This window comes from Blennius ocellaris (assembly GCF_963422515.1).
Source record: "Blennius ocellaris genome assembly, chromosome: 11".
Lineage (NCBI taxonomy): Eukaryota > Metazoa > Chordata > Actinopteri > Blenniiformes > Blenniidae > Blennius > Blennius ocellaris.
This window is the reverse complement of record NC_137660.1, coordinates 21,591,317-21,612,839: the sequence shown is the minus strand read 5'-3', so window position 1 is coordinate 21,612,839 and position 21,523 is coordinate 21,591,317. Positions and strand designations below refer to the sequence as shown.

The following is a 21,523-nucleotide window of genomic DNA, read 5'->3' as shown; positions in this document are numbered from 1 at the left end:
ACGCTGATGCATGGTGATGGGACAGAAGTTTGAGTTTCACTCCTCCCAGTGTTAATCACATTGTATGTTTCTTACCTGGCCAAGAAATGATGTGCTCTCAAATGCTTTATTATAATTGTGTTAAAAAAAAAAAAAAGATTACTGTGCCTATGTAATGCGATCCTCGTGAACAGCTCATACCCGTCTATAGATTGCTGCGTGCACTCATTCTTTTTGTCTTTGGTTTTGTTGTTATTATTAAAATCTTAGGGTTTTTACCATTATATTCCCCAAAAATGAATGTTAAAAGTTTAATTTCCAAATAAATTAGATATGTTTTATCTGATAAAAATGTCTCTTTATTTACCTACATGGCATTAGAAATCGGACATACTATTATTTGGGTTCCAATGTGTTGAATTATGCTGTTAGAATTAAAAGGAGACGCAGTTTTTTTTCAGCAGAAAACAAGTCAAGCGAGACTTAATGAATAAGCCAGTGATTGTGCAGAATTCCAGACACACAAAAAAAAACATCAGGAGAAAGTTATGCTCACGTGCTCTCCCTGCTCTGAATCATACGTCACTGTTGTGGCCGGAGGATCAAACTGCGCATGCGCAGTGTGCAGCGTCAGCAACAGCAGCGGGACGCTGGGAAACAGGAAACTACGGAAACTGATGAAAACAAGTGAGTTTGCTCAACAAGAGTTACTGTATCTGTGGTAATGTGATGTTATCCGCTCGTTCACGTTAAGTTACGTCCAGCATTGTGTTTGTTAAAGGAATATTAGGGATAAACACGCCACCGGAAGCCTGCTTTTTGCCGGGACTTATGCCGTCCTGCTGTCGAGATGCCTCTCTGACCTGGACGCCTGGACTCTCCTGATGTTTCCAGCGGTTCTCTTGCAGCAGAGGGTGGGCCTGTGTGCGTGTGTGTTGACCGGGTGTGTGCCACATGGAGGCGGTGCTGAAGAACCTGGCTCACACGGCGGAGCTGCTGGCCGTGGCGGCTCACAGCGAGACGGTGCAGCGGTGGGACCAGCTGACTCTGTCCAGGGCTTTTCACTGGGCCCGCTACTGCGAGATCCTCTTCTCCAGGTTCCACACCAACCCTTTCATCAGGACACTGATGGAGCAGCAGCTGCAGCTCACCGGGGAGAGTCTGCGAGCTGCCATCCCGGCTCACACCGAGCTCTCCTTCCTCGACCTGCCCCGCTGCCAGAACCTGCTGCTCATCGGACTGCTGAACAATCCCGACCTGCCCTGCTCCGTCATGAAGGTACTGTTTGACCCTGCAGGTCCTGCACACACCCCGCACGGTGAGTACGAGGACGTCACCGGCCTTTGCAGCCACATCATTCAGTGCAGGTCGGCCTGTAAAGTCCTGAGTCCTCTCGCCAGCCGGTCCGCTGTGGGTGCTGATGCTGAGGTGCAGGGCGGGATGCTGATGGAGAGGCTGGATGCTCTGCTGAGTCGAGGCGGCGACACCCGCGGAGCGGAGCAGTTTTTAGACTCCGTCCATCAGGGATTTGAAGAAGCGGAGCAACATTTCTGTCTCGTCATCGCCGCGGCTCTGCTGACGCGGGCAAACCCAGCTGCACAGGCTGCTTCGCAGGCTTTTCTCTTGGCCTGGCTGCAGCGTGGACACGGCGTGCTGCAGCACTTGTGTTCGTCTCTGCCTGCCGCGCTGCTCGCCGACCTGGCGAAAGAACACCAGAAGTTCGGCGACGCATACTACAACGTCCTAAAAACGTGGACCTCGGGCATGGAGTACGACGTAAATGACGGTGACTGGGTTCAAACTGGCACAAGCTGCACGGTGACGTTTCAGGAACTGACTGGACGCTTCCTCGCCTTGTTCGAGTCCTGTCCTTCTGTGAAGGCGAATACAGAAAACCAGCTGCACGCGTGGAAGGTTTCTGATGGAGACTTTGATGACAGAGGTCTCAGTGTGTGGGGAGACCTCCTGTTGGCATTAAACAAGTGACTGTCAAAGTTTGAATATTGATGTCGTTTTAATAGCTAAACACAGTATGTAGAGCGAAGGACTGCTGTGAATGACGCTCACAGTCAGGTTGTGTCCACTTCTCTTTAGACGGTTGCAGTTTTGTTTCTGCCACATTTTATTGAGGTCTCTACATTGTTGGCATACATACATACACACATACATATATAAGAACTTAATTCAACTTTCAAAAGATATTTGTATAGTCAGGACAGTATCAAAGTTTTATCTTGGTATAGAACTCAAACCTGGTTTCATATCAGCATTAACAACAGTCCCTACAGTATCTTTTGTTGCGGAAACTTCAGTCTTAAAGACTTTCGATAAAATGTGCAGGTTTTTTTTACAAGGTGTACGCAAGCACTGCAGGTCAGAGAGAGAATTGTATTGAACTACAGCCTTTAAGACTTGATTCGTGTGCAAAGAAAAAGTGAATAATATGAAAATGTGAATTGTCTTGTCATTTATTTTGAAACATGACACACTAAAAAAGCTTCAATTCTTGACATGGTTATGGTCAAAGCAGTGGCGAAGAGTCTGCTCTGTTCGAGTGCGAGGGGCTTTTGTGTTTGGAATTTTTATGTTCTTGGAAAAGGCTTCAAAAAACAATAAATGCAACTTTTAGGGAAGTTTCACTGAAAAAAAAAAGTGCAATTGTATTTATTTATTTATTTTTTAAGGTGAACGTGAATCCACAATGATCCAAAACATTAAATCATACTGATGTGTTATTTTTATGGTTATTTCTGAGGTCAGATATACAAGATATAGGAACATCCCTCTGAGCAGTAATAAAATTGCAGAACAATGGGACGTGGTTGATGCTGTATTTGCTCCAATTTCTGTTTTCTTGTAAGAACATTAAATACCAAAGAGGTGAACATTGCAAACTTTGTGAACAGACTTTGAAATTAATTTTCCGTAGCGGTGATATTTAGCCGGGACTGATTTATAATCATATTCACATCAATGTTTGAAGCTTGAATGTTTTTATTTTGTACACGGAAGTCTGTTCTATTATAATATATTTATTAATTTCAATTCAAGAAGAACTTTCCCCTTGCAAGACAAATAAGTGTTCATTATTTTGGCTGTTAGAATAAAAATCTGTTGCAGCAGACTTATTCTTTCACACTGTTAAAACTTTGCGAGACATTTGCTGTGTGATGTTGGAACGAGATGATTTTGAGTCAGTGAAGTTGGATATTTATTGAAGTGCACATCTTGCTGGGTTTGGACAGATGGCCGCCTCACATGCTGCGTGTAGGCAGCAGCAGCAGCACATGACCGTACTGAAATAAACTGAAAAAGAAAATTGTCAGGCAGTGACTAGTTTATTATTCTATCAATGGGTCTCTGTTGATTTGAGTTTTATTTGTCATTGGTTTCATTCTCCTCACAACATACCGGTAATAGAAATGTGTTGTTTAAAATGGTCACATAGGAGGTCCTGTTTTAAATGGTTTCTGATGAACTGCTTAACAGAAAAAAAAGCTATTTGATTGCTTAAGGTGGCATAAGAATAATAGATCAAATCTATTTTTTTAACTGCACAACTAAAATGATTTTTCAGCTTCTCTCACACCGTCTGTCACTGAAGCCTCCTGTCGCCCTCCATCCAAAACCTATAAATTTTGATTGGCTCGATGCCAGACATGCGACTCCACTGCCAATTCTCCCACCTCCGGCTTTGCCCGTGTGTCGCAGCACCTCTGCGGCGAGGGATCAATTAGTCAGATCGGGGTGTCTTCAATCGGGTCCTCCACAATAGGCGCCGTATGACATAATGCCGTCAGACAGCGGATTAGAGACCGACCATCGTGTGCAGGGGAACACCAACACAGCCACGGCTCGTTTAACACACCACGAAAGCAATTCACGTAGGGACAGATAAGGGTCACTGGGTAAAGGGCAGCATGTACACAACCAATTTATTCCCCGTCGATGAAGAACATATGCGTCAGGCTGGATGGAAACCAACAATGAGCGACCTGATCCAGTGTGATGAATACATTTGAATAACTGGTGACTGATTAATTTCAAACATATATGCAGTTTTTTTTTTGTTGTTGTGCTCAACGAATAAATAAGAAATATTGCCCTCTGTGAGCAAGGGAAGATCACTTCCGTATGTATATATCCCCTGGGAGTTTCCACAAACTGATTTTCTTTTATAGATTCAGTGGTTCTCACTCTTGTTCAGTCTTGCACATCACTGACAGGAGGGAGAACCGCTTATCAAGAATCATGACCGCCTCTTTTTTTTAAGGCGCCATGCTATTTGAAGAAATGCAAAGCAACAGTCACTTTTCTTTTACATGAAATTCCTTAATTTTTCCACCTTCTATACTGCTGCTATCATTTCTGGGTCACGGGGCCCTGGAGCCTTTCCCAGTACATGCTGGACACGTCAACAGTCCTTCACAGGGCCCAACACAGATTGACTATCACACAAAGATTAAGAGTGGCCATTTCATTTAAAGCACACGTTTTGGAACTGTGGGAGAAGATGCTGACTAAACATAGAAAGGCTCTTAAACATGGATAACCTCTTGATGAACAAAGACTGCAAATCACCATGCCACCATGCAGCCTGATGAGAAATTATTAAAATCTTAATGTGCATTTTCACTTTAAAGAAAACTTTGTGTTCAGTATTTAAATCCAGTGGGAAGTAGTCAGCTGCTCTCTGCTCTCACCTACGGGGGAAAAGTGATTGTTTCTTTGTATAGAAAGCCGAAGCTACAAAGTGATAGAATTCTCATAATGAAGTACTGAGGCGACAGAATCCAGACAACACGGTGGTTTCAAAGAGTGAATTTAGTGTGTTTTGTGTCTTGACTCAAGTATATTTCATCAGCAAAGTAACAGCAGGTTTGAATGTTAAATTACAGCAGAACCCGACTGTATTGGCTCCTCTCACGTCTCGTGCCTCCTTTGTTTCTCATTCCATCCGGCGTCATATTGTTCTCAGTCAGTGTGTGGTAACAAACTGCAGTGAGACGTGCTGAGGGGGCTGCTGCTGCTCTGCGCCTTCTAAAGGGTCATGAAGGATAACATTCATTAAAACTCGGAGCCAGCCACCATCTGGTGGTGTGAATAGGGAGTCCTTTGAGGGGGAGGAGGGTGCAGGAGGGGTAGATCCCTCCCTCGACACGTGCCTAAGCCGCTCGAGCTTGGCTCTCGTGCCCCGGTGACGGATCACAGAGGCAGGGGCACCCCCTCTCTGCACACCTGAGTCCCATTCGCTGCAGGCGGATGATCATTGGATGAAATCATCAGACGAGCGACGAGGCACACACAGACCTGTTTGGGTTTGTTTCAGTGAAGCTTTGAATGACAGATTGTTTTAAATATATGTGTTTACTGTATGGTGCAGCTTTTTTTTTTGAAAAAAAAAAATGACACCCCCCCCAAAACAAAATCTGCACTGTCAGATGCTACATTATGGTGCTGGAGATACAGAAACAGAACGAGCTTTAACTTTCACTCAGGAAATACATTTTAATTCACTTTGTTTGAAGAAATAAAGCTTCTTTTAGATTTTTACCTGTGTAGAGATGGATAGATAGATTTAAAAAAATAAGATTTAAAGTAGTAGCTCAAAATTGATCCTTGCTCTCCAACAGGTGAAAGAGAAACACGAAGCACAAAGCCATAAAGGTGAAAACCATATACTCACTATCTGCAAATGTTATGCTGATTTTCATCTATGTTCCTGTCAGATCTGAGCTTATACTTGCCCGCGCTGAGAGTGTAGTGCGATTTCTTATCATCCTTTGTCTGTGTGTGTGATACTCAACCACCATGTATGAAGGTGTCACCCTGATCTGATATGGGGGGAGGGGAAGTGGTGGGACTTGTGATAGATCATCTCAGATGAAACAGTAGGAAACTGGGTCTGTGCAGGAAAAACCAATTGAAACTAGCCAGCTCTTTCTTCTGATTCAGCTCCCATTCCTGATATATGACATGCCTGACAATGTCGACCCTTTATGACCTCACACTCTTTCCCAGCCTCACGAGTGAGGTGCAAATTCCCGTTCGGTGTTAATAAATGTTTGAGTGGCACTGGGGAATAAGCACAGATGAACGTGGTGATGACACACATCTCGTTCGCCTGTCATAAAGGAGTTGTTGCATGCTGACTGGCACACCGGTCAAGGCAGAGGTTCGCAAGTTGATTTGTAAATACTGCAATCATCCTGCAAGAAGTAATTTCAGGGTGTGTTGCAATGGCGGATGAAGGATAACTTGTAATTCAGTGCAAAACCAATTTGGTTCTGGCAGGCTCTCCATTAATAAAGCAATTAACAGGGGAGAAGAAGGAGGTGTGTGTAAATTCAATTGCCCCCGGGCGGTGTAATGTCATGCTGGAGGGTGTCATAAAACAGTAATTACTGCAACACTGCTTTGAAATTTTGGGCTGTAATTACTTGATCTTTGAGCGTATGAGGGAGTTGAATTTCACATGGTGAATTAAAGAACACTGAGGCGGCGGTGTGGAAATATTGCTGTGGATATTTCAGTCTGTGGACTAGACGGAAGAGGAGGGATCAGGAGGATAATTGCATGCAGGCAGAGTCCCAAGAGAGGCGTGCAACCCCGTCATCAAACACTCATTCGGGCTGGGCCTCATCCCATTACAGTCCCCCAGGAGCCAAACTGCACCTGCCCCACAGACTGACAACTACTCAGTCCAGGCTCACCCGCTCTCAGGATTACACAACCGCACAAACATCTCAGTGACTGAGCTTGAGATGCTGCAAACATATACAAAAAAAAAGGGTTGATGGCGCACCTCCCCGCACGTGACCGCGGGGAGGTTTTCCACCAATGAACGAATTGTAGACGCTATGATTTCGCCCAATTATTCTGCCTCCTGTGAGAGGCACGTCACCGGCGTAACAGCCGTGACCACTCCGGCTGGTTAGGCATGAGAAAACATGTTCCACGTGAGTGGTGACACAATTGTGTTTTCTGTCAAATTAACATGTGCAGCGGGTGGGAGGCAGTGGTGAGCGTTAATGGTTTCTCCTCCTCAGCTGGGCAGATAATCAGGGGTCGAAACTGAGATTTATTGTAAGTGCTGCCTCGGCTGCTGCTGCTGCGGGGGAGGATGCAGACACGGAGCTGCTTTCTGTGATCGAACCATCAGTCAACACAGTGAAAGACTACTGTAAGTCAGACTGTCCATCATGTACATTAAACCAGCAGTCAACACCTTAACACCCACCCCCACCAACTCCACACCTGTCCGTCATTCCTTCATTCAGATGGAAGGGGAGTTAAAAAAAACAAAAAAAAACCTTTCATATGCTAAACTTGGATGCGGTTTCTTTCAGCTGTGATTCACCTTGCGCTGCAGTCAAAGCACAGCGGGAGAAAAAAAACATCCGTTTTAACGGGCGACCAGCTGATCACATTGACAGCAGTGTAATGACGGACCTCGAGATGCTGGTCAGACTTTTAATGATGGACACACACGTTTCTGCCCCTCATGACTCATTCCCACCTGCAGAGGCTGAAAGACTGAGTGGGAATCACAAGCTTTGATGTATCCAGTCTTACTCACAGCCGGGCTTTCTGGAAAATGCTCAGAAGGGATGTGCGTGCGTGTGTGTGTGTGTGTGTGTGTGTGTGTGTGTGTGTGTGTGTGTGTGTGTGTGTGTGTGTGTGTGTGTGTGTGTGTGTGTGTGTGTGTGTGTGTGTGTGTGTGTGTGTGTGTGTGTGTATGGATGGACGCCATTTTTATCTGAATTATTTAACACAGTAGTGATGGGCAGCAGTTTGCCGAGCTCCAGAGCGATGTGTTGGACATGTTGCAGGGAGTCAGCCGCAGTCTTTTTTTTTTTTTTTTTAACCTTGGTTACCAGTTTACGTGTATTTAAAGTTAACTGAATACTGTGAATTGTCCACAGGTTGAAATGTGTGTGATGTCTGTCGCCTATGTTTTCAGCTCAACATTCAATTGATGCACTAAACTTGTAGTTTGTTCACCTTAAAGCATCGTCACATGAACAAGAGGGTTGTGTTGCTGGATATTAGCACAAGTGTGATTCCACCGTAGAAGATAATAAGTCAACAGCACAACTTTGAGTGTGATATTGCTTTGACACAACAGTTGTAATAAAAGTATTTCTTGCTTGACAGCAAAAACAATAAAACTATGATTTATTTATTCAATAACTTGTTTTGTCTCCAACAAAAATTGAAGCGACACTACACCATGTGAGTGTAGATTTGACCATTTTCAACGTATTTCAATACACTGTGGCTCTCCAACGTCCACTGAGTGAGAAAGATAAATAATTACTATTGTTTTGCTGCATTATGTATAAGACTATTAGTATTATGACAGGAAGCTTTTCAGTCACAACATTTAAAAGAGGTTTAAGTTAGAGTGATACAGCTGTGAACTGTGTTGTGTAAAAGATTATGATGCATATTCTTGCTCGTTGCTCTTCGGCAATATTAATCACTGATAACAACAAAAAAAAGCATGATAGGAACTGAAATAGTCGAGTCATCAGCCCCTTCAACCTGAAGGTAAACTTACAGGTGGAGCAATTCTTTTTAAAACGCTCATGGATTCTGGAGTTAAACAATATTGATTTGCGTCGTGGTGAAACTTAACAAAGGAACCAGGTCGATAGCTGAATTTGTTACATACACCACTCTCAACCCGGGGAAGGGAAAACAAGAGTGTGTGTTTTGGATGTTTCACATTTTCACAGTGTTTCTTCTTACAGCAAAAGTGTCCGATCTTTCATTTTCTTGCAGGAAAAAAAAAAAAGGTGTTGCCGAGAGCTTTAATTGAGTCCTCACAATTTTATACAGCGACATGGCACCTTGGCAGCTTTTTCACTACATATTAAAGCCACAAGTCTCTGTAGAGGCAGACAGCGGCTCTGGCTTGTAGCCATATAAACTCCTGTAATGGCATTAACATTACTGCTCCTTCCTTCTTTTACCAATTACCGGGCTACAGGGTGTAGCACTTCCCCTGGACTCCAGAGACCTCTGCCATTGATTTACTAATGAGAAACATAGAAACAATAGGAGATGCTTGGCAGTGATTGGAGAAGGTGTTTAACTGGTATGTGACCTGTCTCCAGTCTGTGAGAGCTGCAGTAAATCACATTAGCAGACAAGATAAAGATGACAAAAATCACACTTCTTTTTATAAAATGATATGAGTATTTTTTATAACACTTTTTTTTTTTTGACATCAACATAGCTCTTCATTAAACACAATATTTGAAGCCATAAAATCACATTTATCAGTTTACATAAATTTCAGGCACAGAGCCATAGTAGCATCTTTTGGTCATCTTAAACATTCTTAGATATTCATTTTTTTTTTTTTAAACATCCTTGCAGATTTCGTACAGCAAATAAAGAAAAATGTTTAAATAGCAAATAAAGTGAAGTGGAGGAACTGGAACAGTCCATGTGGTCCACTCAAATGCAACAATATCAATATGGCAATACATTTTTGCAACTTTTGGTGACGATGACGACAACCAAGGAACACCAGGAGATCACAAAACTTGGTTGTTCACACAGAGTACTGCATTCCTCGCCGTCAAAACGCAACAACATCTCCTGCATCATGAGCACTAAAGCTGGATTCTCCAGACACTAGTAATTTGTTAAAACACACACCTCAATGTTGATCATCACATGACTCCAAAACAATTACAGTTAGATACAGCAAGCCAGTGTTACGTTACAAAACAGGATGTGATGGGTGGCGGCTGGTACACAGAATTTATTGCAGTGCACACCAAACATCAATAAACAATGTCTTCAGAGCAGTTGCCTTCCAAACTTTTTTGATTTGTCTCACATCATGACCAGAACCTGATTATTAGTGTAAATTTCATTATTATTATTGTTATTATTATTATTGTTATTTATACTGGCAGAAGACATTTATCTAAGAACAAAGCAGTCGGCCGAATGAGGACAATCAGTGACTGTGAGGCGGCTGCATTGGAAACATTGATCTGAGCAAATTCATGCAACAAACACACACTAAAACTCTACGGTTCAATTTCACTCACGCTATTTTTGTCTTATAGTGTATTACAGGTCTTGCTTGAGAAGAGGACCTTTTTTTGCAAGCAGACATCTCCCTGAAGAGGTACTGTCCATGAAAAATATGGCCTTTTATATTAATGTTAACACAGATCAACGACCCAAAATCCACAATAGTCTCACAGAAACAGTATACAGGTATATACAGTACATAAAACACATTTGAGAAACAGAATATAATCTTGTTTGTAGAATACTTTTAGTCTCAGTGCAATCAGAGTGGTATTTCAGTGAAAGACCCTACGTGATGGTCAACTGCAGTGTCATCTGGCTCATGTTGTTCAAGTAGGTTGATGAGGTCCTGGTGCCTAAATTGTACAACATATAGATCTGCAGTCTGCTTTGCAGCCGCTGCCTGCGAGATGACGTCCTACAGTGTGTGGATGTGATGAGAGATGCAAGGAGGATCTAATGAGGATTGTTCTGCATTGCAATCAACTATTTCTTTACATTGGCTTTTTGATAGTTTTACATGAACACACAGAATGGACTATCTATCTAATATAATGCTTATTTGTGCAATCCATGATGGAGAGCCTGTTTTTGGAGGCAAACTCACCACAACTGTCTGGTTTAAGAGTAGCCACGCTCAGAGTACATCTTTCCTGCTGGCTCCTGCACGTATTCCTCCGTCTTATCCCAGTCCTGCACCCAGCCTCCGTTCAGCTGCGCCGTGGCACCGTAGCTTTTCGCGGGGCCCCCCATTGCGCCGTAACCCTGCGTGATGTCACCCGTCTCCTCGGCCAGCTCATCCTCCTCTATAAAGCCGCATTTCTCTTCGCTGGTCTCCTCAGGGTCGGCCCATGGCTGTTTCTCCCCAGACGCAAAGAGCCCATAAAATATGACGCCTCCGTAATGCACCAGGGAAGCAATGAGGAAGACGTACTGCCACTCCTCCCGGGTCTAGGAACAGAAGAGAGTCAACATCAGGGTGAGTCCTAAAGTAAAGGCCATGAATTATTAACTCAGTCAGCCTCTGGCACATGACCCCACTGTATGATGATGTTTAAAATATAAAAAAAATCTATAATGTAGATATAATTGAAATAGTCTTCAGTGTGACTTTTTTTGTAATTTAGTTTTTCTCATCTCATCTCATCTCATCTCATCTCAGATGGTAGCGGCATATAAAAGAGCAACGTCACATGAATTGCATTCAAATTCCTCTTGATAGAAACACGTTGAAGTGGTATCTGATCTAAGAGATCTGTTTATATTATTTGTAACACCTACACATGCAGTTAACATTAAGAACTACTCATGCTTTAATGATAAATCACGAGTTGCTTCAACTAACAGATGACAGTCTTAAATGCCGATATTTTACATCTGCCCCAACTTTCCTCCCGAAACTTTAGTTTTCTTGGAATCAGGACTTGAACAAATGTCATTGTCACTTCCTGTTCCAAAAACTTACCGTTAACCAGTAAAGACCATTTGGATTTGGAAATAATTCCCATGCCACATTTCAGGGACTTATGAATCTGCATTATACTTTCCTCCATATCAGACCTTACCTTGTTCTTTGTCATTGCTCCCACAATAAGAGGACAGACCATCCCGGACAGGGTTCCCACTCCGTTGGATATGCCCATGAGGATGCTAGCATACCGGGGAGCAATGTCTAGGTGGTTCACATTGAAACCTATAGAAAAAAAAGTGAACGTTGAGTTTATTTTTTGCGCTTCACTGAATTAAGACGTTACGAAAGAAACAAATGCCCACTACGTTGGAACTTACCTGATATTGCAAAGCCACTAAAACCCACAGCCAGGATGAGGAAAGAGATGGCCACCCCTTTACTGTGAGAGTAACCAACAACTAATAAGAGAGTAGCCTCCATACCAAACCCTGAAAACAAGCAGGACAAGATTTAACTTATTTGAAGAAGTTGTGCCACAAGTCAAAGTCAGAAATGGGTCGATTGTATCCTCACCTCCACAGTTCATGATTTTGCGAACGGTGGTGGTGGACATGATGTTGTGGGTCCGCAGGTAGTCCGCTAACTGGCCTCCTAAAGGCACGATGATGGTCATGACCAAATGAGGAAGAGCCGACACTATTCCAACCTGAGAAACCACCAGATACTTTTCTGAAGCAAATGTGACAGCTACGAAAAAAAAACAAAAACCTGTCATAACAAAAGTGATTCTGTCAGCCTTCGAACAAACATCCCTCTCCGCTTCAACCTCTGACTCTAGTACGACATGTGAGCAATAATTCACCGGAGTAATAACACAAACTCATCCCACAGCTGGATTACACCTGTCACACCGGCTTGAGTCATGTCTTACACTCTCACTAGAGAGCAATGGGAGAATTCGTCACTAACCTGCCTCTGTTTGGATTGGATGCCACATTTTATGTACAAGATAAAATCAGCTTAGCAAACTCCAGTGCTTTGAAAAGCACAACACCACAAATCTTGTTTGGTGAATAATTTTGTGTCATCACCAATGTATCAACCCATTCTCTTGTTAAGAATGTCAATATTCTTTATTGTGCAGTCCATAAAAGGTAGCTAGAAATCACATAGATGTAAAAAAAAATATATTTTACAAGATAACAATATTAATTAATTGAGCTGTCTTTTGTTCTACTTGAATCAAGTAAGGGCTCTTCAGGGCCTGAACTGATCAACACCCGGAACCAATCCATCACAGGGTAAATCACAAATATCAATCCACTGACGCTGGATGTAGCGTGAGTATGAGAATTTGGAGAAAACCTACAAAGGCACAGGGAAGATAAGCAAACTCCACATAGAAATGATCCCAGGAAACAAACTTGTGTCACTATTAGGGGAGAGCGTAACGCACGAACGAAAAATGTTCTTGCCATTGTAACTTGGACAACAGAACGGTCTAAAGTCCTGCTGACATAAAATCTTTAATGTGAAACTTCACCACCGGTCTGACTATCTTTCAACAAATAAACAAGTAATATCTTACAGATGCCCATTGTTGCTTTTAACGATACGTTTTCGTAGTGAACGTTTGTATGAGGTATCATGAGTGATGTAGAAGAACAGCTACAATATTCTGCTACGTTCACAAAGGCCTTTGTAATGTACAACAAAACATTTGTAAATTTTTACTATTTCGTTGATCATAATGATACATTGTTCTGCTTGATTACACAATGGTATATTAGTTTCGCAATCGTACCTCACAGATTGAAGATCTTAGTTCTCTTAGTGAGACTAGAGGCTTGTCTGTGTGAGTTTTCTTCCAATTTCCAAAGACTATTGGTTATCGGCAGTATTGGATCGCTCTGTGTATTCCTGGATTAGCTCAAGGTTGAATGAAGGGTTTATAAAAGCTGCTCAGCCATACACAATCAGAGCAGGGACAAGTGACGCACGTCTATCCCAGACAACCCCAGTGAACCATTATATACTGTCATAACTCGTTATTGTGACACCAACAATATTCATAAAAAAAACTGAACCCACCAAGCAGAAACTTTGTTTAACCACAGGTAGAAATGAAGAGTCCTCACAACATTACATTTAAAATGTTTGTGACAAAAACTACAATTTAAGTTGCGTTTATTTTCTGGTTTGGTCTCCAACACATTGTGATATCAATGTCTGTCTCTTCAGCTGTTCATTGCTTCACCATTCAGCCTCTAACTGCTATTTAGTGCTGAGCTTGTGTCATGTAAAAATGTTTTTGCTATTCCTGTTTGAGGAATGAATAAATAGTTTATTACACTATTTATTATTTAGAGTAACAATTCTATTTCAAACTGGACTGTCACAGTGTATAACTGATCCTGACATCAGACTGCATGTTTATTCCATATCGTTCAATCTAATATTAGACACTGCAGAGTATAGTTGTTGTTTGTTGTTGTTTTTTTCAGTTTTACCTTGCTGATCTCAAAACCAAACACTTCTTCAAAATACGCCGGCTGGCTGATGAGAAGCAGATAGAAAGTCCAGCTCCTGCAGAAGTTGGCCACGATGATTGCATAGACAGGCATGGAGGTGAAGAATTTCCTCCAGGGGGTCTTGAATTTCTGATAGAACACGTTGAAAACACGGAATTACTTGGTGTTCACCCCCTGTGGTGCTCTTACACTTTAAACAACACAAGCCAAGCACTCGCCTCCATTGCACCCATCAGCTGGGCGCTCTCTCCAATGCTCTCCTCGATATAACGACGCTCCTCATCGGTGATGGTCGGGTGCTCTGCTGGGCTCTCGTAGGACACCAGAACCCAGAACATGTACCAAATTATCCCAACGCATCCTGAACAGATAATAAAGTTGGGCAGGAAATCAAGCCACTGACATGAAAAATGTCAGTTTATATAAGTGTTGATAATGACAAATACATTGTTTGTAAAAAAAAAAAATAAAAATAATAAATTGCATTAAGGATTGACAAACATCAACAATCATTAATTTAAAGGTCTATTGTAAGTATTATGCCTGGGTTTTCAATAATTCAGTATTAGCAAGATATTCCAGCCTTGTTGAAAGGTTGGAAGAAATCAATACAGAATAGAGTCTAACATTACATAAACAAACAACATGTTTTTTTGAATAGAAGGATCGTTAAGGTAAATAAAAGTGTGTACACATAGCCAAACACTTAAACAGCATATACAATTGATGAGTATATGACAATAGTGAACATTGAAAGATATTAAAATGTCCAGCAAGATTTAAAATGTTATAAACACATCACATTGCACATTAATATCCTTCAAACATCCAACTGGCTGGATAAGATTAACCCATTAACAACTGAAGGCACCTGGATAGTGAAGAAGAAAATGGGTTTAGATAAGCTGGAATAGAAAATCATTTAAATATAATTAGGAACATATATGCCCACTAAGCATCACATTATTATGAGCAGATACAACGCAATGATGAAGCCTAAAACTGGATGATTGCAGCAAAATGCTGCAGTGAAAGCAAGCGACCTGAGAGCCTAACAAATTCAGCCAATGTACACTGTGGGCTTCAGATTGTGAAAACACACACGCTGCATGCTGTCATTTTACTGGCCTGGATCAATTGATATCAGAGTGGGCTGTTGGTACCTGCTGAATTTAAAATGACATTATTTATGACGTTTCATCATTGATCATTTGCTGAAAAGAGGTTGTGTTCATTTTCTGTCTTTCACCTATATATCAACAAGAAAATCTTGTAAAAATGTCTCTCACCATACACATAGAAGACAGAGGACCATCCTGTGTACTGGACCAGGATTCCGGCCAGAGGCATGGCGATCACTGCTCCAGCGTATGATCCTGGACAGGACAAATATCGATGGCCAAGCAGAATGTGATTTTGTGCTGATTTATTCAAACCACATTTTTGTCCCAAAGTGTTTGGTTACATATGTGCTGTGTACATGTTCCCAGATTGTTGCATTTTTGTACCACAGAAGGAGATGGTTGCCAGACGACTTCTTTCCAGTGGTGGAGCCCATTTACTCCAGATCCCATGGCAAGCTGGATAAGTCACTCCCTGCACATGCAACAAACAAGATTACAGTAAAAATGTAATCCACCAAGATCATTTTCCATCAAATTTGATATATTTGTTGGTATTTGTTGAGGATGCTTCATTTCCTCATCTCATCTACACACACGTTTATTTAGACATTTCCACTACGTGGGATTTACCTAATGAAAATAAACCTGGCATGATTGACATCGTCACTTCTTATTTGCTGGAGACTTTCAGGACAAATTGCCATTAATAACAAACAAACTGACATGCATGGAAGCTGACCTTTCTAATAGAGACTAATGACTTAGTTGTGAGTCGCAGCAAATTCAAGCCGACTACCCTACTCATGAAAAAAAACAAAACACCTCAGCTGCTCCCATTAAATCTTCATTACGCACTAAGTGGCATACAATCAACTATTGATAGACACAAATTGCTGGGGCTTGCATTGGGAGACACACAGAAATGCTAATGTTTAATTTGTTGCAATAAGTTTGTGGCGCTGAAATCAAGCGAGACGATGTCTCTCGGCGGCCACGGGCAGCTATTCAAACAGCAGTATGCAGCGAAACAAAACAACAAAAGAGGATGACCTTCAGTCTGGTAATAGCATTTCTCGCTCTTTCTCTGAAATGATGTCCTGTTCATTGGGATCCGCCCTCATCAAGTGTTTTTTTTTTTTTTATCTCTTTTGTTCAATGTGTTGTTGAGTGAACATGGAGCCATTTCAGCCTGTCAAAGACGTACACATAAGCCCTTCTATTCAGAGGTGTATGTTGTGTACTAATCTGTGTGCAGTATATTGAAAGGAGGTTCATCATTGTGGGTCCTGGTTTCCAGCACAAATCCAAACAGAAAGTGGGAGGGTTTACTATGAGCTGAAGGTTTCTGTAAAACACGCCTGAACACAGAATGTCAGGACAATTTCATTAGGGATCAGGTTTGGCTCTCAGCTTGATAATGAAGCATCGATTTTGAGTGTTTTAAAGGGCAAAATCTGACAGGCAAACCATGCAACAGTACCTCCACCAGCCCTTGTAATATCCTCACAAAGATGACAAATCCAAAGTGCACCCGGGCAGCAGAGGGAATGAACATGTTCAGGGTGGATGTCAGCACGATGGCAGCACCAAAAACTCTGCATAAACAGTGTGTTGGAATCATTTGTCAAATTATCGTCAAAACACAGTCATCTTCTCATTCAGAATTCAACATGGCTATAATCACAGGCACAACAAAGACATTGGACCCTTGAAACGTTAGCATTGGGTCAGTGTGATTCTTTTGCACAAGCTGGAAAAATAAACCTTCATAATGAACAGAAACCAGCACTAATTGGATGCCAGGCACAGAGCACATGCAGTTTTTCAGTTTCTAGGGGAGTGAGGAGAGGAGGTGTTTGCAGCAGAAGGCATCAGTGGGCTCAGCTGACTTGGCAGGTTCAAGCTCTTCAAAGATTTGCATTTGATGTAGACTCATTTCCCCTTATATTAAAAAAGAAACCCACTCTTAACAAGTCTGTGATGTTCATAATATAAGAACTGATGCTGTGATATTATTCTAAGGACTCCCTCCTTCTGTGGACTTATATTGAGACAATTTTATTGTTAATTTTAATTTTAGATTTATACTTATGATCCTTTTATTATTTGGAATCACTCTTTGTCTAAAGGTACCCGACTAATCAGCAGTCAGAATCATAACGCGCCATGGAGGATGCACGGTCATTGAAGTCATACTACAAAACATATTACATGACTTGGAAGCACATTTCACACCGGGCTTTGGCTGGTGTGGTTGCCATGCCTCTAAACATAAAGGATTAGACACGGTCCTCCCCTGGGAGCTCATTAACATGAGGAGGCACGCCTGCCGGGCACCAGCCAAAATCCCCCCACCAGTTTATTCAAACCCAACAGATGAGCAGAAATATCACATCTCCATCAAAAAAAACATTAAACAGGAAAGCTATAAATACTGTCCAAATTGTGCTCCCTCAGTTAATTGCTTTATTTAAAAAAGAAAAAGAAAGAAAGAAAGAAAGAAAAAAAAAAGCGTTTATTTGCTTTACCTGTTTGCAGCGAGTCTTGAGGAGATATACCCCCCTGGAATCTGTGTGACTATATATCCCCAGAAGAAGGAGCCGTGGATCATCCCCACAGTCTCCGGGCCCCAGTTGAATTTCGCTTTCTTTCAGACACAAGAGAATAAACACCATTACCTTTCAGTTCAGGTGCTTTATACATATAGTCGTCGGTATATATTTTTTACATATTGCACTGGTCAGTTAAACTTAATTCACCCCTCCCCAAAAAAATCAACAAAATTGTCATCTAAAAAGAAAAACATATTTAGGTTCTATTTGGGAAACTTAATACACGTGAAATTCAAGCTGAAATCCACGTGTAAGCAGAGGCGGATCTTTATCGTGAGAGTTGGAGGCATCCTTCTGATTGGTCAGCCTGTGTGACGTCTCACTATATACGTCCTACAGAAGGAACTAAAACTCAATTCCAGACTAGATGGATGTTTTTCACTCGGATAAAAAAACTGAAATAAATGTTAAATGTGGTCATTGACAACGCAAAATGGGTTACTTGGATTGGTTGTTGGACTGAAGAACTCGATTTCGAATACAATGATGTAACCAAGCAGACATGTCCAATATTGAAGTGGATAGAGAAAACTAAACAAGTCATATGGACCTGCTTTATATTATCAAAAAGAAAGAAAAAAAAAAAGGGGGGGGGGGGGGGGGATTTCAACAATACAAAATAGGGGGGGGGGGGGGGATCAAGATTTATATTGGGGATGCAGTTTCAGCTCATTAGCGTACCTCTGAAATTCTTATTGTCAATTCCCAGCTCCCCAATCATATCAATACACTGGAGGCATCAGACCAAAACCTTCATGTAAAAAACAACGACAGCAGCAGCATAATGGAGGTCATCCATGAAACATAGCAGACGGTATTACTTGCCTGGATAGACAGAAAGTTTTGCTCGAAAATCTGTGGGAAGATTTTACCAAATAAATTAAAGTATTTGGTGCTACCCTATGCATTAGTGGCTGAGCCAATGTTAAGATTATTTCTAGTATTATGTCTATTTGAATACTCAATTTGAGACAGCTTTAAAAAACCATAATTAAAAAAAACGAACTGATAAATAAACATAATTTTGTTGTGAATACATAATGTAAGTCTTTATTGATTCATTCATCTGTTTGAATTGTGAAAGAATTTGCTTTTTGTTTCAAATACAGAAATAAGTGTTATTGCAATTATTAATTCTAAAGAGCCTAATTAGTATTTGTTTATTTATTTATTTATTTGCAATTAGGGGACTACCCTAATATTAATTAAAAAAAACACATGTTTTTTTGTTCCAATTTCAAAAACAAAAAAAATATGGATCCACCTGTTTCAATATGATCACAATTTAATACGTCACGAAATAAATCCTGAAGAAAAACTAACATGCGGTCTCATTTGAGTATGGAAGACGTTGTGACGTGTCTAACGCGTGCCGTGGCCCGGTCCCCGGGGGTCCCTCGTGCTGTGTAAGGAGGCGGAGACTGCAAGCACCTCTTTAATGATGATCTTGCCGTTTTGATGAATCGTGCTGTTGTTGACCATGCTGACGATAGCCACACCCAGGTTACACCGGATCCCGAAAGAGATGCAGAAGCCGAGCCCACTCAGCATGGCGATGATGTATCTGCGCGGGAGCCCGAAGCACGTGCAGTCACAGAGGGGCGGCTTCCGCTCCTGGTCCTCGCGGGGTCTCCCATCCTCCGTCAACTCGATGGCCTCACCTGTTTGCTGCCGCTTTTCAATCCTCCTGCACGACAAGCCCATTCAAAAAAAAAACACGCACCTTTTACACTTTGGAATGGATGAAATCAGAATACAGGACCTGGATTTCGTTGGTTTATATATATATATAAAAAAGAAAAATAACCTCCACCTCATGCTTACATAATGTGCCTTTTTGAACATGCACAGTATCGAACGCTATTTAGAGAGGATTATAGTTCATTTTTTATATTTAGCCTGTTAAACTCACACCTCTCTAAGTTATATTATTTTAATTTGGCACGGGGCCTTGAAAGCTTGCAGGATTCATACATGTTTTGTCTTTTCTCGGGTAAACAGAACAGGCTTCATGGGAACCAGCGAGAAAACGACCTTCATACCGCATTGCAGCACTGTCAGCATCACCATTGTTAACAGTTAATATTTCCCATTTTGTGTGTTGTAATGTAGACATCATGAATGTGGCGCAGGAATTCCGCCTTGCTTCACTCTCAGAATCTTTCTGAATTCTCCACAGACTTTGAAGGTTAATTTCTAAACTGAAACGGAAAGGCCTCATCCAGTGGTTTAACAGGCCCGCAACATCTGAAAATGCAACCTACAGATTTTTTTTTCTCATGGCTTCCAAGTCACGTTTTCCGTGTTGCAGCATCCAATTCAACCACTGAAAACCTTTTCTAGGCCGTAAATTTGAACACAATCGACGCGCGCCCCGTCGGAAGGTCACTTAAGACATGGAAATGAAAAGTCTCAATTTTCCAGTTATTTATATAAAATTCGTTTTGCTGTTCAATGATCATCATTTATTTGCTTTTGTACAAAGTGTAATCCATGTGAAGCGGGTCTAAATTCAAACTGGTGTTCTGTTGGCATTGTAGTTATTCGTTATGGACCATATAGAGGTATTTGTGAAAATAAATAAGATATGAATTAATATGAATGTTCATCGATCTTGCATTAATACAGACGAATACCTAGGTAATAGATATTCTCCGACCTTGTGTCACGACTCACTCTGTTTCATTAATTATTAAAAAACACCCACAGCTGCTGGTGGAGGGGACTGTCCTCCAGGGAAATATCTCATCCTTAAATATTCCGGCCACACGACTCTGCTGTCAGGATCCCGACCGTGATTTGAACAGATCTCATTTTTTATTTGGTTGTAATGGACAAATACATTTAAAAGCCAACGCACATTTTGCACGTTTTTGATTAAACAAGGCGAGCATTTTCTATCTACTATTGATCATAAATTAATCCTGCCATCAAAAGAAAAATATATCTATATATACATTCATTCTTCTCTTACCTGTATAGACCCCCGAGGGCCTTTCCTGCCAGTTGTTTTAGCCCCTCTTTAGAGGTGGGGAGAGCCTTCTCCTTGCCTGGCTCCATATTCAAATCCTCGTTAAAAAAAAATTAAATAAAAATCTATGATACTATAACAAATGAAAGTGCAGCAATAAAGAGCATATTGTAGAGATAATAATCCAAATGGTAAAGGCCTCTTTCCTTTAAGCAGAAAACGCCTTGATGTGCAGAAAGAGACGAGCCCGAAAATGGAGATATTGGGGAACACGTTCAGTCTGAAAGGGCTGGTTTCACAGTCACAAAATAGCAGTGAAATAAGTCCGCTTTTGCCTTGCGCAATGTTAATCCATGCAGAGCCATTTTAAGATCCAGCGCGCGATAAGAAAAGAACAACGCAGAAGATGAGACGTTTGAAAGGTTTTCCCCTCAGAAATGATGTGTGGAAATCGAGGGTGTTGGAGGTCTGGAGCCGGTGTTGGGGTTGGTGGAGCTCCTGGTTTTAATCTGAGGTGGGGATCTCCGGTGTGGCGGCGGCAAGGCGGCGGAGGAGGGTTCAGCACCGCGGACAGCGCGCAGCTCATCTACCTGTCAGCGGCTCCGCGCAGCGCCCCTCCTCCCCGCGCTCCTCTCCTCTAATTCAATTACAACCTCAGACCTGTCACCCGACGTAATCGCCACTTGTATCCCGCACATCCCCGCAACTAATTCCTGATTATTGGGATGGTGAAGTATTTCACCGTGATCTCCGGACAGTTTATTATCACTTGCGGCTGCGGACACAAAGCAGCGACTTCCACCGGTGCACGCCCTCCTCGTTCAGGTTATTTCTCC

At 41.8% G+C, this 21,523-nt stretch overlaps 2 protein-coding genes across 2 annotated transcripts; one reads left to right on the top strand and one right to left on the bottom strand.

Annotated features, from left to right (window-relative positions):
• The first annotated feature begins 618 nt into the window (after positions 1–618).
• On the top strand, positions 619–2,674 carry fancf (FA complementation group F). Its single transcript, XM_080505119.1, has 2 exons — positions 619–666; positions 761–2,674. Exon 2 carries the CDS (start codon positions 934–936, stop codon positions 1,963–1,965), a length of 1,032 nt encoding a protein of 343 aa, XP_080361245.1. The 5' UTR covers positions 619–666; positions 761–933; the 3' UTR covers positions 1,966–2,674.
• A 7,985-nt stretch (positions 2,675–10,659) lies between these two features.
• On the bottom strand, positions 10,660–20,776 carry LOC308137022 (vesicular glutamate transporter 2.1-like; the record flags this gene model as incomplete). Its single annotated transcript, XM_080505579.1, has 12 exons — positions 10,660–10,989; positions 11,604–11,731; positions 11,827–11,937; positions 12,023–12,155; positions 13,960–14,109; positions 14,199–14,341; positions 15,270–15,356; positions 15,489–15,576; positions 16,585–16,699; positions 17,633–17,751; positions 19,148–19,403; positions 20,691–20,776. 12 exons carry the CDS (start codon positions 20,774–20,776, stop codon positions 10,660–10,662), a joined length of 1,746 nt encoding a protein of 581 aa, XP_080361705.1.
• Positions 20,777–21,523: the final 747 nt, after the last annotated feature.

Excerpts from the sequence above, each read along its gene's own strand:
- fancf (XM_080505119.1), top strand. The coding sequence starts at position 934 with ATGGAGGCGGTGCTGAAGAACCTGGCTCACACGGCGGAGCTGCTGGCC.